Source organism: Poecilia reticulata, chromosome 9 (genome assembly GCF_904066995.2).
Source record: "Poecilia reticulata chromosome 9, P_reticulata-male-v2, whole genome shotgun sequence".
In the NCBI taxonomy this organism is placed as follows: Eukaryota; Metazoa; Chordata; class Actinopteri; order Cyprinodontiformes; family Poeciliidae; genus Poecilia; species Poecilia reticulata.
Genome location: NC_088838.1, coordinates 8,104,784 through 8,119,896, shown reverse-complemented (window position 1 = coordinate 8,119,896; position 15,113 = coordinate 8,104,784). Strand labels below are relative to the sequence as shown.

The 15,113-nt window shown below is 41.1% G+C and overlaps 1 protein-coding gene and 1 long non-coding RNA gene across 13 annotated transcripts in view; one reads left to right on the top strand and one right to left on the bottom strand.

The window, feature by feature from the left end:
• fbrsl1 (fibrosin-like 1) overlaps positions 1 to 15,113 on the top strand; it is a 358,314-nt gene that overhangs the window by 157,979 nt on the left and 185,222 nt on the right. For all 12 annotated transcript variants that reach the window (XM_081610487.1, XM_008417609.3, XM_008417611.3 and 9 more), the window contains exon 4: positions 2,202 to 2,237. In XM_081610487.1, coding sequence (XP_081466613.1) covers positions 2,202 to 2,237 — 36 coding nt within the window. The remainder of the gene's footprint in view (positions 1 to 2,201; positions 2,238 to 15,113) is intronic.
• On the bottom strand, positions 858 to 14,912 carry LOC145552755 (uncharacterized). The gene is made up of 4 exons (XR_014088847.1): positions 14,700 to 14,912; positions 14,078 to 14,137; positions 12,640 to 12,762; positions 858 to 4,894 (listed from the first exon to the last, which is right to left on the bottom strand). It is a non-coding gene; the product is annotated as an uncharacterized LOC145552755 (long non-coding RNA).

The following is a 15,113-nucleotide window of genomic DNA, read 5'->3' as shown; positions in this document are numbered from 1 at the left end:
CAGAGAGGTTGAGGAGAGAGGGAATAGCCTTTTGATTCCCACAGGGCCTGCTTTCCGGTTCGCGGCAGGACTCCTTGGTAATCGTCGCCACAGGAGCTGTCCTGCGAATCAGAGGGGCACACAGGCGTTGATGAGGGGCTGATGCCTAGAGCAGGTGTAGGTGAATAGTTGAGGGGCACTGGGAGAGTGCAGAACAAGGGAGGCAGGGGCAGCGGAGGTGTGCGCGTGTGGGGGTGTGTGCGTGTGTGTGTGTGTGGTGGGGGAGGTCATTTTGGATTGAAGGTGGACCTATGGATGAAATTGCTCTAGCAGAAAAGTTCTCTCCAGAGACCAGGGGGGAGAAATTGCCAATCTAGACGGAGGAATAAAAGCAGTGAAAAGTGGAAGTGGAGGAAGGGATTTGGAGATTGGTATTCGTGCTGTGCTGTGACACACAGAGAGCCAGAGAACAGAACAAAAGCTGGCTTTTTTTCCCCCCTTGTCCTCTTCCTGCTTTGCTTAGCATTTTGGGGGAGCTACGTTTAAAAACAATTTGCAGACTTAGTTTGACGGCGTTCCAAAACCCTTCCATAAATGCATAAAGAGATCGTCATGCTTGATACAATAAGCGCTTTAGGAATCTAATATGATTTGGCTTGGGTAAAGGCAGCACAGATTGAAATAATAATAATGATAAAAAGATTAGATAAAAATAATGACATCATGTAAATTGTATTAAAGTTCTATTTACATAAGTATTACAGTTCCTTAAGTCTTGCATTAATGAGCATTATAAAAAAAAAAGCTGTTCTCAAAAAATGTTACAAGTTTAGATGATTAGCTTTCCTTTGCAAACACGTGCATTAATTCAGTTCAAATTCAATTCAAAAGAATACTGTATTAATCCCAACAAGTGAATTTAAACACCGTTGTAACTCAAGCCATACAAGCACCTTCAAAGAGTTGTGGTGGAAGGTGATGCAGTAGCAGTCAGTCGTCGTCGCTGTTTGACTCATGATCCTCATGACATGATAACGGCTCAATGTCCGAACAGCAGAGACGATGATTCACACCAAAATGTCCCAGATGACACCATCAGTTGTTGGCAGTGCTGCTAGTCCACTTCATTTGCTTTCGCCACGCCTCTTTAAGTCTCCGTCTGGTTTTATGGTTAGAAAGTCAGGCAGAGAGCTGCTGAAGTTGGAGATGTAATCTTTGCTCATTGTGATCGATGGAAAGATGGCTTGAACTTCCTCCTCCCTCTGCTCTTTTTGTCCTGATGTAAATCCATGAAACTTGTTTTTTTTTTTTTAACTCCTCTCAGGTTTGGGGTCGTAATTCAGGGATTATTCGAGCTTTGGAGGAGTTAATAATCTGTTCCCAATTGTAAAAACACCTTGCTGCAACATAAACCAAAGACAAAATGGATCTGGTAGTAAATCATAACCTTTGCATATTTTATTAGTGATTAGCACAGTTCGAGCCATTAGCATTATCTTTAAAATGTCCAAAAGCTGTCAGTTTTCCAAAATTATTCAACCTCTACTAGCCAACAGAGGTTGAAAACAGGGCTACTTTGTTGTCCTTTGATGAAACTTGTCACTTAAGCAATATAATTTTTTTTCTTTTCCTTTTGTAGTTTATTTAATCTCAATGCTTCTTCTGGCTTAATTTTTAAACACTTGACTCTTAGCTTAGTCAAACCATCTACATCGAAGAGTGTTGTTGTCACCATGACCCATTAGCTCTTGGTATGGGGCATTCACTGGCCAACTGGATTATTGAGCTTCAACTGGCATTCATTTCTGGTTTAATGGTTAGTGTCTCATTAAATCACTACTGTTTAACCTCCGGTGGTGGAAAAGTCACAGTGTTTGAATTTATAAAATGCTAATTTTGCTAGATATGATTTAACTTGGTCGCCGAGCCCCAGAAATGAGCAAATGTAGCTGGTTTTCTGATTTGAAAGTAAATCCGGCTCAGTCAGGTGTGACATCATCCCCACAATCCCTGAGAGACTGAGTGGCAGGTTTCCCCTGGATCTCCTCCTCCGTCCAGGCAGGAGGAAAAAGGAGTGATGTGTGCAGGTGTCGGGTACATGACAGGGTGGGCGAAAGGTTAACGTGAATATTGATATTAAAGCGACGTTGCTTCATCATGTCTGTGTGAGCGAGTGAATCGCTCCTCAAAGGTCATCCTTGTTCTCCTCTCTCTCCCCACAGAGCTCCGCTCACTCTCTGTCGGGCCGCGGCTACTCGGTAAGTGACATTTTCATGCTTCATGGCTTTACGGCTGAATTACAATCTCCAACGACTCGCTTTATGGGCCCAGCGCTCGACATTTTAATTATGTTAAATAGAGTAATGGAGAAATCATGATATTAGGAACATTAATTCTGGCTGACTGAATGATTAAATTGTGGGAAGGTGTCCTGCACTACCTTGACGAAAAGGGCCCCGCTTTATTTTCATTGATCGGCGCCATTCGCCAGCAGTGCAATTTGGCACAGAGTTTCATATTTTCCTGCGGTAACAGTCAGTGGGGCATAATGTTCATTATGATATAAATCCTGCTTTCCTTAAATAAGGCAAGGTGTGGGATGGCAGCTACATCTAGTCTTTATTCTTCAACAAAATTTGGATTCAAAGTTTCTAATGATTTGTGAAAAACGAGTGCATGCAATGGGTTTTCTTATAAAACACAATGTTGAAGGATTGCCTCTGTGTTTTGGCTTGTCTTACTGGTCACAGTCAAATGTTTCAGATTAACGAGACTGTTTTAATATCAAACATAACCTGAGTAAATAAAAATGTCAGTTCTGGCAATTCAAATTCAATTCAAAGCAATTTTTTTTAATTTAACAACAACTATCCAACCCAACCTGGCCCTCTAACCTAAGAACTCATCCTGGGCATTAGCAAGAGTAAAGTAGTTCATAATACAGCATCTCTATCAGATTTATGTCCTGACTTGTAAAATGTGTTTTGGGGTTGTTTTTTGACCATTTAGAGGTAGACTTGCTAGTTCTTTACTAGGCCACTTCAACACCTTCAGTTTTTTTTTTTTTTTTTGGTTTTTGAGGGACCTGGTGGTGACCTGCTACTTAATCCAAGTCAGCTTTGACTTAAGGTCACAAGCTGATTGCTCTGTCGTGTCCGTAAGATTTTCTGGGTGAGAGCAGAACTTGTCCAGGTTCTGAAACAGCAACGCAGCCCTATCAATGGCTTCGGCCCTGGAACTCTCCCATATCTTACTTATTGTTGAATCATCAACACCGACTTTGACTCAGACAAGTGAGGCATGCAGTGTTTTCATTTTCTTGCCTCCTAGATAAGTTGGAAATGCTTTCTTGGAGTAATTCTGGTAGACCAGCCACTCTCAAGGTTCATCACTGTTCTACGTTTAACTCCATTTGCAGATATTTTGTTTCATTAGATTTTGTCATCTAATGATTTTGTCATCTAATGGAAGGGCAGTGCCTCCCATGTTTGCTGCCTCAGGCACCTGTCTGCCCATGTCTTATGTTTTTTGTGTTTTTTGCTTTTGGACGGACTGTACGGAAATGTCAGTTTCCTCCATGAGGGACTAAAGGTATTCTATTATGAATCTCTGTAAATAGCAGAATGACTCGTTGTTTTTTAACTTCATGTTGCTGGACAGATGCTATTAAATGACTTTTTTATTGTACTGGTATGGTAGTGATCAGGCCCAGTCGGGAACCTGTTTTTCTCCTCTGGCTAATCGTATTTTGACAGGACCAGGTTGGTTGGTAGAGCATAGAATTTGGACTTATTTTTCCTTCATAAGAGGAAATTGTCGGTTGAAAACATCTTGTATTTACTCAGGCTATCTTTGTTGATTTGACGATCTGAACAATTTAATGCAACAACAAATTAGTAAATGGGCAAATGTTTTAGAGTTCATTTCTGTAGTTAACCTAAAAAAGGAGTTGCTTTGTTTTTATTTGTAAAATCTTTTCGCCTTCCTATTTTTATCCCTTTTAAGCATTTGTTTTCCTCCCCCTTTGCATTGACAAAGTAAAGCGCTATCCTGCGCTCCACTGTTTGTTGCCATGATGTGTCAAGTCTCGGAATAATGAAGACAGCGCTTGTCCTTTACGTCCTTTGCTAAAAAGGGAGCTCATAAGAGGTACTTTATTTAAAACACGCTCCTTATTTGCAAATGAGCGGCATATGGTGCGGGTTATTGTAGCTCGGAAGCAATCACCCAAACAAACAAAGCAGCTATAAATGGTTTGTCATCCTTAATCTGCCTCAAAGGGCTACTGTTAAAGCGCCGAACAAAGCAAACTTCAAAAAACATTGATCTCTGTGGAATCGGGGGGGAGGGAGTTTTTCTTTTTTTCTTTTCTTTTTTTTATGTTGTTTTAATAGAACATGTCACATTCCTGCTCCCCGGCATCAGCACACTCACAGAAGGATGAAAACAAACAAGACCTCCAAAAAAAGCTGGCAGAGCCCTTTGGCTCGAGCTGTCAGTTTAAGTCGGCAGGGAACGAGGCCTTCTCTTTATCTGAAAGGCGAAGGGGAGGGATTCGGAGCGAGAGAGGTGCAGTTTGGCTTGGAGGTAGTGGTGTGGGAGGAGACGGCAAGGAGTGGGAGGGGGGGGAATTGTGCAAGCAAAGCAAAGTCTAGTAACGAGGCCAGGAAGTTTCATGTTGTCTGGCTCCCCCTCGCCGGCTATCTGATGGTGCTATCTGCAGTGTTTGTAGCCTCCAGGCACCTCCTGGGTACTGAGCTCTGACACTCAATCTGCTCGGCTGCAGGGTCCGCTTGATTTCTGGGGGCTGCTTATCTGCAAGTTCTCCGGGCTTTACAGTACGATAGTTTTGAAGGAGGGCTCAGGGTGCTGGGTCAGAGGAGCTACAGGGAACTGCAGGGCAGAGGCTGAAAGGCTGGAGGAGGAGGAGGAGAGTGAAGAAGAAAAACACAAGGGTAGGAGAGAGAACAGAACGTTGGAAAAGAATCAAGAATGGTCTGTCAGCAAGACAGACCATTGATGAGTAATCTCATAACTGACTTTTAAATTGATCAAGGTCTAATGATTTACCTCCCCGCGAATAAAAACTAATCAGTCATGTGTGTGTAAAGACTGTTTAACTGACCCGAACCAGTAAGAGAAGATTAAATATGTCTAATATGACGCAACATTTCAGTTCAAGATTGACAATCTGGCAAAAAAAAATCATGATTTTCTTAATATTTTTAACACAAATTTTTCTCTTTATTAAAATATGACTACAAGAGAAAAAAAATCCATCCATTTTCTTTACACCCTTGTCCCTTAGTGGGGTCGAGAGGGTTGCTGGTGCCCATCTCCAGCCAACATTTCGGGCGAGAGGCGGGGTCACCCTGGACAGGTCGCCAGTCTGTCGTAGGGCAACACAGAGACACACAGGACACACAACCATGCACACACACACTCACACCTAGGGGCAATTTAGACAGGCCAATTAACCTGACAGTCATGTTTTTAGACTGTGGGAGGAAACCGGAGTACCTGGAGAAAACCCACGAATGCACAGGGAGAACATGCAAACTCCATGCAGAAAGACCGGGGCCGGGAATTGAACCCAGAACCTTCTTGCTGCAAGGCAACAGCTCTACCAACTGTGCCACTGTGCAGCCCGAGAAAAAAAATATTTTCTATATTTGTAAAAATCACAGTCACTTCTGCCTTCCCGCAGTTCTCCCAGTACTAACCACAAAAATACGCTACTCAGTCAGAAACAACCAATCAGAGCCAGGAGGAGGGTCTTGGCGCCATCTGTCACTCTCATGTGCAAGATACTCACACCCTCCCTCTTGTTTTCTGCTACGTTCACCACAACATAGCCTGTTACAAATGCTAAGGCATAGTCAGTGATGATGATGGTTTTCCTGGAACAGTGAGTTGTTTCTCTGCCATTAGCACATCAATCAATCAATCAATGAAATTTTATTTGTATAGCACATTTCAGCAGCAAGGCATTTCAAAGTGCTTTACATAATTAAAATAAAAACAGAAATAAACAGTGAGAAAGAGATTAAAAAATAAAAAATAAAAAAACAAAAAACATTACATCATTAAAACGTTGAAAAGAAAGAAAAAGAAATTTAAAACATTAAAGACATAAAAACATGGAAGACATCAAAACCCGCACTCTAACCCTAATTTAGCCATAAGCAACTCTAAACAGGTGGGTTTTAAGTTGAGATTTAAAAGCACCCAGTGTTTCAGCTGTTTTACAGTTTTCTGGAAGTTTGTTCCAAATCTGTGGTGCGTAGAAACTGAATGCTGCTTCTCCTCGTCTGGTTCTGGTTCTGGGGATGCGGAGCAGACCAGAACCAGAAGATCTGAGGGGTCTAGACGGTTGGTACAGCAATAACAGATCTTTAAGGTATTGTGGTGCTAAACCGTTCAGTGATTTATAAACTAACATCAGTATTTTAAAGTCTATTCTCTGAGCTACAGGGAGCCAGTGTAGGGACTTTAAAACTGGTGTTATGTGCTCTATCTTCCTGGTTTTAGTGAGAACCCGAGCAGCAGCATTCTGGATCAGCTGCAGCTGTAGCAGCACGTACACAAGGTTGATTAACATTCAACCAGGAGCAGTACATTTCTTCAGACTGTAATAGTAGCACTGGAGGAGGTCATAGATTATCTGTCTGATATTATACCCTCATGACATGGTGATAGTTTTAGCAGTTATGGTAAAAACATGTTTTTATTCAACTTGTATACTGCAGCTTTACAGTTGAAGAAAATTTCTGTTTGCCTCAAACAGTTTTGAACTGCAGTTTTATTTTAAAAGGTTGTAAATATAATTTTCACATAAAGTGCACTCTTGCGGTATAATAAGTTTGAAATTTTCCAATAGTCATTACACCGTGCAAATTTATCAGTGATCTTTTTCATTTCTACATTAATTGTTTTATAATCCCTATGCTAGTAGGGGTAGTTATAGCAACAGTATTATTATCGTGTTTTTTTTTATTATTATTATTTTAGTTCTCTCTCACCAATGTAGCTTCTGCTACATTATATTTGTCAGGCAGTAATTACAGTCTGGGCACACAGTGCACCCAGGATTCAAACTGTTGTTTAAAATCGCTGGCATTTGCTGTTGTTGGGTTTGGGCCCAGTGCAGAATGTTCTAGGATTCAGAACCCACCATAATGTCATAATGGACCATTCAAAAATCTACCTCTTAACCATTTCCATTATGTCCGTTCCCTTGGTTATTTATTTTCAAATAAGTTAGAGGATAATAAAATATTTAAAGCAATGCCATAATATAGAGTCAGACACTCTGTCATGTTGAAGATGTTTTGGCAGGAGTGTCGTTAGTAGGTAGAAATTATTTTAATTTCCATAACTGGCAATGAGAAAATACGTTTCCATGTATACATTTATAAGATTAAAAAATTGCCTTTTGGAACAGACCAATTTTATATTGAGTGGTTCTTCTGTATGAACCAAATAGTAATACTAAAATACATCATGGTAATTATTAAAATCAGTTTTAGTTTAATCCTTACCAGTTAAAAAAAAGGATTTGCTAGCTGAAGGAAATGGAGAAAAATTTACCTGGTGTGTTGCAGTAACAAGGCTTTGAATGTCTCTTACAGGCCACCATACAGTCTCTCTGCTTGGCAGCTACAATCTAATTCCAGTTTGTTCATGCTTCCCTGTTGTTCTGCCTTGCTGGGCTTCAATGTTTCAGTCAATCTGAGTTTGTTGTGGTAATGCTAACCACTTTGTGCTAACCTGCAGCATAAGACGCTAAAGACAGATTTAAAATCAAAAAAAAAAATTTTTTCATTTAGTCTATTTTTCAAAAATGATAATAAAACCCTGTTTTCTAGCAACTGCCGTCTCTGTCACCATAGCATCATTTTTATTCTCTGCTTGTACCATGAATAATTAATGACCACTCTTATGTTTATTTCTTGCGTTATGATTTTACAGTTGGAAGTTGGAATTGAATAAAACGAATATCGACAAGTCAAACAAGAACCAGAGGTGGGCAATTGGCGGATCTAATAAATATCTCATAATTTAAGATGCAATGTAAGCTTTGGTTCTTTTCTGTCACAGTAAAAGCAACTTTTCTCAATAGTAATGCATGAACTATATCAGGTTGTCATAACGTGGCATTTGTGCTTCTGTGTCATCACTAGACGTTTGCTGACATTTAGCTAAGTGACTGAAGACGGACGAGAATTAGAACTAATCTTTGGAGCACCGAGTGACAGCAGATAAGCTACGCTTCGACTTATCCTTACTGTCTCAATCACTGTGGAGAACTGGATAGGGAATTGTTTCCCAAACCAATTCTCTCAGCACTCTGGGCGGCTTCATTATAACCTTAGCAGTGGGGAACGATGTGGGCATTGTTTCCTTTGCTTTCCACCTGCTTGTTGTTCAAGAAGAGATGTGCAAAGGTTCCAGGCAATTTATCATACTCTCTGGGGTTTCAAGATTAAGAACCCCAACATCTCCCTCTGCACCTGGGAGATAGGTCCTGCAGGAGATGCAGAAAATGTCACAAAATCTCTTTACAATGATCTGGCCATCCTGTTGCTTCCTATGGGCTGGGCAGATTGTACCTCGTGGGTTGAAAAGGGGAGGGAGGGGCAGATGGGTTTGGTGGGGTGGCATTTCAGCTGAGCTTAAAAGACAACACACCACTCCTTCCCTTCAGATGAAGTGATTAAGCTCAAGTCTCCAACCCCCAATCTTTTGAAACCACCCAAGGCCAAGAAGCGGCTCTTGTTTTCACGCACGATAAAAGCACAGAGCTTTGTCTGTGACAGTATAATCTGACTAGTCTGTTTTGGGAAGGTTTATCTCCTCAGTGTCGGGGAGTAAAAAAAAGTGCTTTTGGTTGAGCTCTGACGCTCAGGCTCTCAGATGCCCGTTCGGCTTGTTATAATCACGTTTAACGCTAAATGAGTCTACTCTCTAAACAGAGCTATCTTAGAGTCATGTGTACAACCTTAAACAGTTTTGTTTAGGTTGATTTGGATCCTCTTTGTTGTGGAGAAAAAGAAACTTAGCTCCCTGTCAGATGAGGCTTTTTCTAAAGATCTCAATCAGATACTGGGTTATGTCAATTACTATTATCTAATAGAACATTGCACAAAGCAACAGTGATTCATTGGATTAAATGTTACATCCAGTGAATATAAGATGATTGAATTCAAATTATATTTTGCACAGTATCATTTTTGTAGTGATAATTTTCTGTGTTTCTAGTTTCTTTTAGAGCAGTCACTGGAGTTTAACTTTCTCATTGTTCTTTGTGTCAGAAATGGAGAGACAGAAACTGTTTCTATTGACCACATAATTGCGCAATGTGACATTTCAAAAAGAAATTCACTTAATGGAAACTCGACCATTTCAGAAAATTGCAGTGTTTCCACTGCGCAAGGATGGGGCTTTTTTTTTTGTTGTTGAATTAAAATTAGCTTAAACTGAGATGGAAGTACTTTTTTTACATTACGTGAGTCACATAACCAACAACTGGATGTTAAAAGTGGTGCAAACCACGAAGAACAAGCTGGCAGGAAGTAGTTGGATATTTTTTAATGACTTATCGCATGAACAAACTTATTCACGTGTGATTTTTATTGCGGTTCTTATTTAATGGACATTAGCGGAATGCTGACAATGTTTTCCGCACATTTGTAATGGCAACGCAGTTACTGAAATAGAATCCGACAATTTTTATCTGGATCAACTTGTTAAGAACTCAAACTGTGTTTTGTGCGATCAGTGAACACAGCATATGGAAGCTCTTTTGGCCTGGTGTGGAAGTTGTTACTACAGGACAAATACTATAAGCACATAGAAGTAAGAAGGAATTTACTTGCAAGAGAGTGAGAGAGAGCAATTCTTTCAACAGATAACAAGAAGGCTCAGTGTGGTACAGCAAAGTTGCTTTAGTTTATCCTTTGAAGCTTTCAACCTGTGCTTGTTGGGGAGCATATTGGATTTGGAAACCTCAGAGTCAAGACAAGGATTGTCATTCTCTAAGGAATTAGTACATGGACCACTGTTTTAGTTTTGCTAGCTATGCTAATCCTGCTAAAATGTCAACTCTGTGATCATTTTTTCGTATATTTGTAAAACTCTGTTTTTCTATAACCGTTCTCTCAGACATGATGTTGCCTCTGCTCCCAACGTAAATATTTAAGATTCGCTTGCAGCAGAAAGGCGAAAAAAAGCAAACGGAGAATGACAGTCGGCCACAAAACTCTTAACGGTGCATCGCCGCTCCGTGTCTCTCTGTCTTTTTCCCACCTGACATTTTTTTTCCCGCATGAATCTTCCAGTTTTTTCTCACTCTGCTTAACTTCCAGAGACATGCAGGTGTCTCTATACCACTGACTTTTCACAGGGTGAAAATTAGAGATGGAAACCAGGAGCCCAGCAGGAGTTGGCTGAGGCACCGACATTGTCCTGGCCTTTGGGTGAGGCACTCCTTGTCAGGGGCCTCTCTTTTAGAGGGCTGTCTGCTGTAAAAGAAGAAGGAGAAGAAGAAAAAAACCCTATTTGTTTATCCCTCTGTGCGGTCGGACTTCAGTTCCTGGACCTCGCTGCCTTTCGCGCACCAGGGACCTGAGCTGTTGCCGCTAGCAACAGATAAAAATTGCTGTTAACCACAGCAGGTCCCATAACACATCAATCAACGGGTCTGCAGATAAAGGCTGCAGGCTTCTGGGGCCCTGGGTGAATGGCGCGGTTGAAAATCCTTTCCCAGTGGCTGAGCACACAGCTCAGATGATAAAGGCCTGCTATCATTCAGAGCTGTGAGAGGAAACTTCATCTTAAGCTGCACAGCTCAGGTTTTGTTTTAATGGGGATGCATTAAAACAGCACCAAGCATAAAAGGGACTCCAGGAGAAGTCATTTGAATAAAAAGGCGACTCCGTAAAGCGGTGATGACCCGTACTCTAAACAACGGCTCTAACATAGTCCGCTCATTCTTAATGAACTCCTAATTGCTTTTACCAGTTGGTTTTGCTTTAAATAATACTTAAAGGCTGAGACGTTCAGCTGCTTGGGGATCTGTACGCTTAATCTTTTATGTTGTTATGAAGGAATTCAAGTTCAGCGCCTGGAAATTACTTAATGCAAGAGTTGTTGAAAGACCTCATGGCTGGAACAAAATCACAAGTTATTAGTTATACCACTCTCTAAAAATGTGTGTATATATTCATATACATCACATATTTACATTCTACCCTTACCCTATATATATATATATATATATATATATGTCTTGCATTGTATGGTGATAAATCTAGTTCAAGTAAAGATGGAAAAATGAAATACTAATCTCACAGCTTTGTGAAACATTTACATAGTGAATATTTTGAAAATATAGTAAATCCATTTTGGCGTAAGTCAGTCTGTCATAGTAGGTCACGCCGCCCTCTGCTCTGATGCTTCAATGTTCACTTAAAGGCCATCAAATGATGTGTTGCCCTTTAGCCTGAACAAAAACAACAAAAAATAAAGTATGCCTTTTCCCAAAACCTTATTTTGTCTTGTGAAGCTAACGTTGAACCGGATGTAACTCTTGCGCTCCTGTGGAGCGCTACATCCTATTGGCCAAAGCATCTGTTCATACAAATGGTTTCTTGAAGGTGACTTCCATGGATTATACTAATTCTACTGCCCTGAGATCTTATTCATGATGATAGCTTGTGTTCGTGGTAAGAAAGAAGAGCAATAATGACCTTTCCTCATATTAAATCCGGTTAATGTATTCCCACACGAAGCTCCCTGCTATCACCCATGTTAAAGTTAGTCGAAATGAAATGTGGGCTCTCATGGGTAAAAGCATTACTTTTATCCCCACAAGCCCAGCCTTGATTATCATGATTCTTAGTTTGTCCTGGATGCGCTCTCCCCTAACTCACATTTGCCCCACTTTAAACAAATAGGCCTATAATGTAACAATCAAAGCGTGCTCCAAGGATTTGTTTACCGCAGGCCCCTCTCACCATTAAGTTTCACGGACACCGTAGACAAATAAAGTGGTAATTCCACTTTATCATATGTTACATATACCACAATCAAGCGGCAATTACATGCTCCTTCCATTTGTAAGAGCTCCCAGTGCTGACATGGATGTTTTAATGAGGGCTGTAATGAACGCTCAGGGTGTTTGGCAAGTCTCTGAGATGATGCCGAGGCTTTTATGGCTTCCCATTATAACGTACAATTTGCATCAGCAAATTACAATGCTCCATATCATTATCCTGCACTGAGGCCCGATCATAAATTAGAGCTCCAATTACAAACATCTATCTGAGAAGCAGGGATGAATGCAGTGGCAGCCCACCATTTGCAGACAGACGGGATTGAAAACCTCCTGTGGACTGTGGGATGAGATTTCCGTAGAGGTGTGATATTACCATAAACCATCCTTGTAGGGAAGGAGCAGACCATGCTGCTGTTTTTTTTTTGTTTTTTTTTGTTGCTGTTTTGTTTTGGTTTTGTCTCTGCTGTTCCACACGACATGTTTCACATCAATAAGGTTTTTTGGACTTTAATTGCTGTCCACGAACAAACAGTTCACACTGATTTCAGAGACAGACTGTTTCACACTTCTCATTCAAACATATGTAAACCGGCCCACTCAGCTGTGAAAAGAGGGGAAGCCTTGTCCATTGTGCTTCTGTTCGTAACGAGCCGGGCCTCCGTCCTGTCCATTCTGCTTCTGCTTGATTGTGTCTCCCTTTCGATTTGAACTTGATGTCGGGGTTCCTACTCAAAAAACAACAACAAACAAAACAAATATGATTTTTAATTTAGGTCATTTTCAATTCTGGGTAGGTATGAAAATAATGTATCTGTCCATGCATGCATGTAACTTGCACATGTATACGGGAGAAATCGGGAGTTTTGAAATAATGAATGTGTTGGCCTTGTTTGTCATGCACCGAATAATGTATAGTACAGATACATTTTTTGTGCCATATTATTTTGAATCTTTGCGTGCATTCACACCAGCCCTGTTTGGTGTTTAGCCCTCTCATGATCTTGGCGTGATGCTCGGGTGGAGCACAGCAGATCAGACAGTGGAAGCCGGCAATTGTCCTGTCAGACCGTCAGTTCTCAAAACCACACGGAAAAAAAACTTGTAAAAGTGCATGCGGGGTTAATGTGACCCCCCTGGACCGTGTACAGGGTAAAAAGCTTGCGGGCCCCTATTGAGCCCCCATCTCTTAAGACCGTGGAGGGTCAATCAAACTTCATTTAGTTTGACTAGAAAGTCTGGTTTGTTGGGGGAGGTGTGAACGCGCAATCGAACTGTAATTCTGACCAAATAAGCGAACTCTGGTCCACCTTAAAACCTACGTCTTGGTTCAGTAGAAGTGAACTCTTGTGCATCATATGTGAATGACAAGTGGACTGTAACATAGGGCATTCTGGGTAAACACAACTAAAACAGATTAGCAAATCCAGCACTAGTGAGAGCTAAAATCCAACATCAGTCCAGCTTTGTTTACATTTTGTGAAGAAGGAAGTTGCACTCCGTGTCTTCTTCATAGGTTTTTGTGTCATTTCCTTCAGCAGTTCTATGTCTAGTGCTACCACAGGCGACGGTGTAAACAGGTTTTTCAAAGGGTTTAATTCATTTGATAGAGAGCAGTGTGAAAGCAAACCGCACCGGCTGAAAATGTAACAAATGTTGCAATTTTGGTTCCCAAACCAATCTACTGGCAAAAACACCCCCAGCCAACAAATTTCCCTGATTTAAAGAGGCGCTCCATTCTTTTTGACATCTAAGAAACTCAGAGTAAACCAGTGACAATCATAATTAAAAATACCCCCCCTACCAAAACGCATAAATCTTTTTTTTTTTTATTATTATGATCCTACACTCTGCTCTCCTTTTTTAATATAGAGACCCACCGTTCTCCCAGGCCCAAACTGTAGCTGCAGATGAAACGAGCAGCAGTGTCTCTGTGATGACTGTGTTGCCTGTAATCTGCGACCTGTGACCAAATCTTGCATGGAGAGGTAGAACAAAAGGCACACACCAACAGATCGCTGCTAGCAACAGGCAGAAACCCACCTCTACAGATGAGACAAAAGGCCCGCGGGCTTCCTGCGAGCCCACAAGAGCTCCACAACCCTGCACAAACATAGCCTGAAATTAAGAATAGCCGGAGGCAGGCCCATTTCTACAGCAGAGTTAATATGTTGCTTTTTCTTTGTCTCGACAAATTTCTAGCATGGGGTTGTAGCAGCACAAAATATATATATTTATATATATATATATATATATATATATATATATATATATATATATATATATATATATATATATAGAAAAGATTTGTTGTTTTTGCTCAAATATAAAGAAAACCAGTTTTTTTTTTCCCGCTTTCATTCTCCAGCTATATTCACACCCCTTACAGCAATCTGTAGGCTCATTTTAAAGGTATGCTAATGTGCATGTTTTGAGGTGTTTCTGCATTTGCACCTCATAGCAGTTATTACAGCTACTGCTGCTGCTCCTTTAGCGCTGCTATAAATCAAGTTTGGGTGGCTTAGGTACCCCCCACTTCCCCAAGTCTGCCTGTGCGAGCAACATTTGAGAAACCTGTACAGTAAAAGAAGTTCTACTAAGTAGGTCATGTTCTGCCACTCTCCTTCTAATCACTCAACGAAAAAGAACATGTTTTTTTTTTTACCTCCGCCCGCCATCGGAGCCCCTCAGCCTCACTCTGGGGATTTTTAGGAGCAACACACATTCATTTGATTTTCCTGGCATGTGTTTTCTCCTTCTTCTCTCTCCGCACAACCCTCGTTACTTTGCTTTCCTTGTATCTGACGATACACGAGCAACACCTACCCTGCTCCAGCTCACAAACGTACCACTTCCCCTCCTCCCTCCCCCCTTCTCTCTCTCCTTCCTCTCCCCCCCCAGTGCCTCTTTCTCGCTCACGCCGTCTCTCCGTCTCTCTCTGTGGAGAAGGTGTCTGACAGCAACAGCAGGCAAAGTATAAGATTACAGGAGAAGCAGGGGCAATTATACCTCCAGCCGATGCTGGTGTGTTTATGAGGAGAGTAACTGTTAATGACAGTGTTGTGGTTTCTCCAGAGTC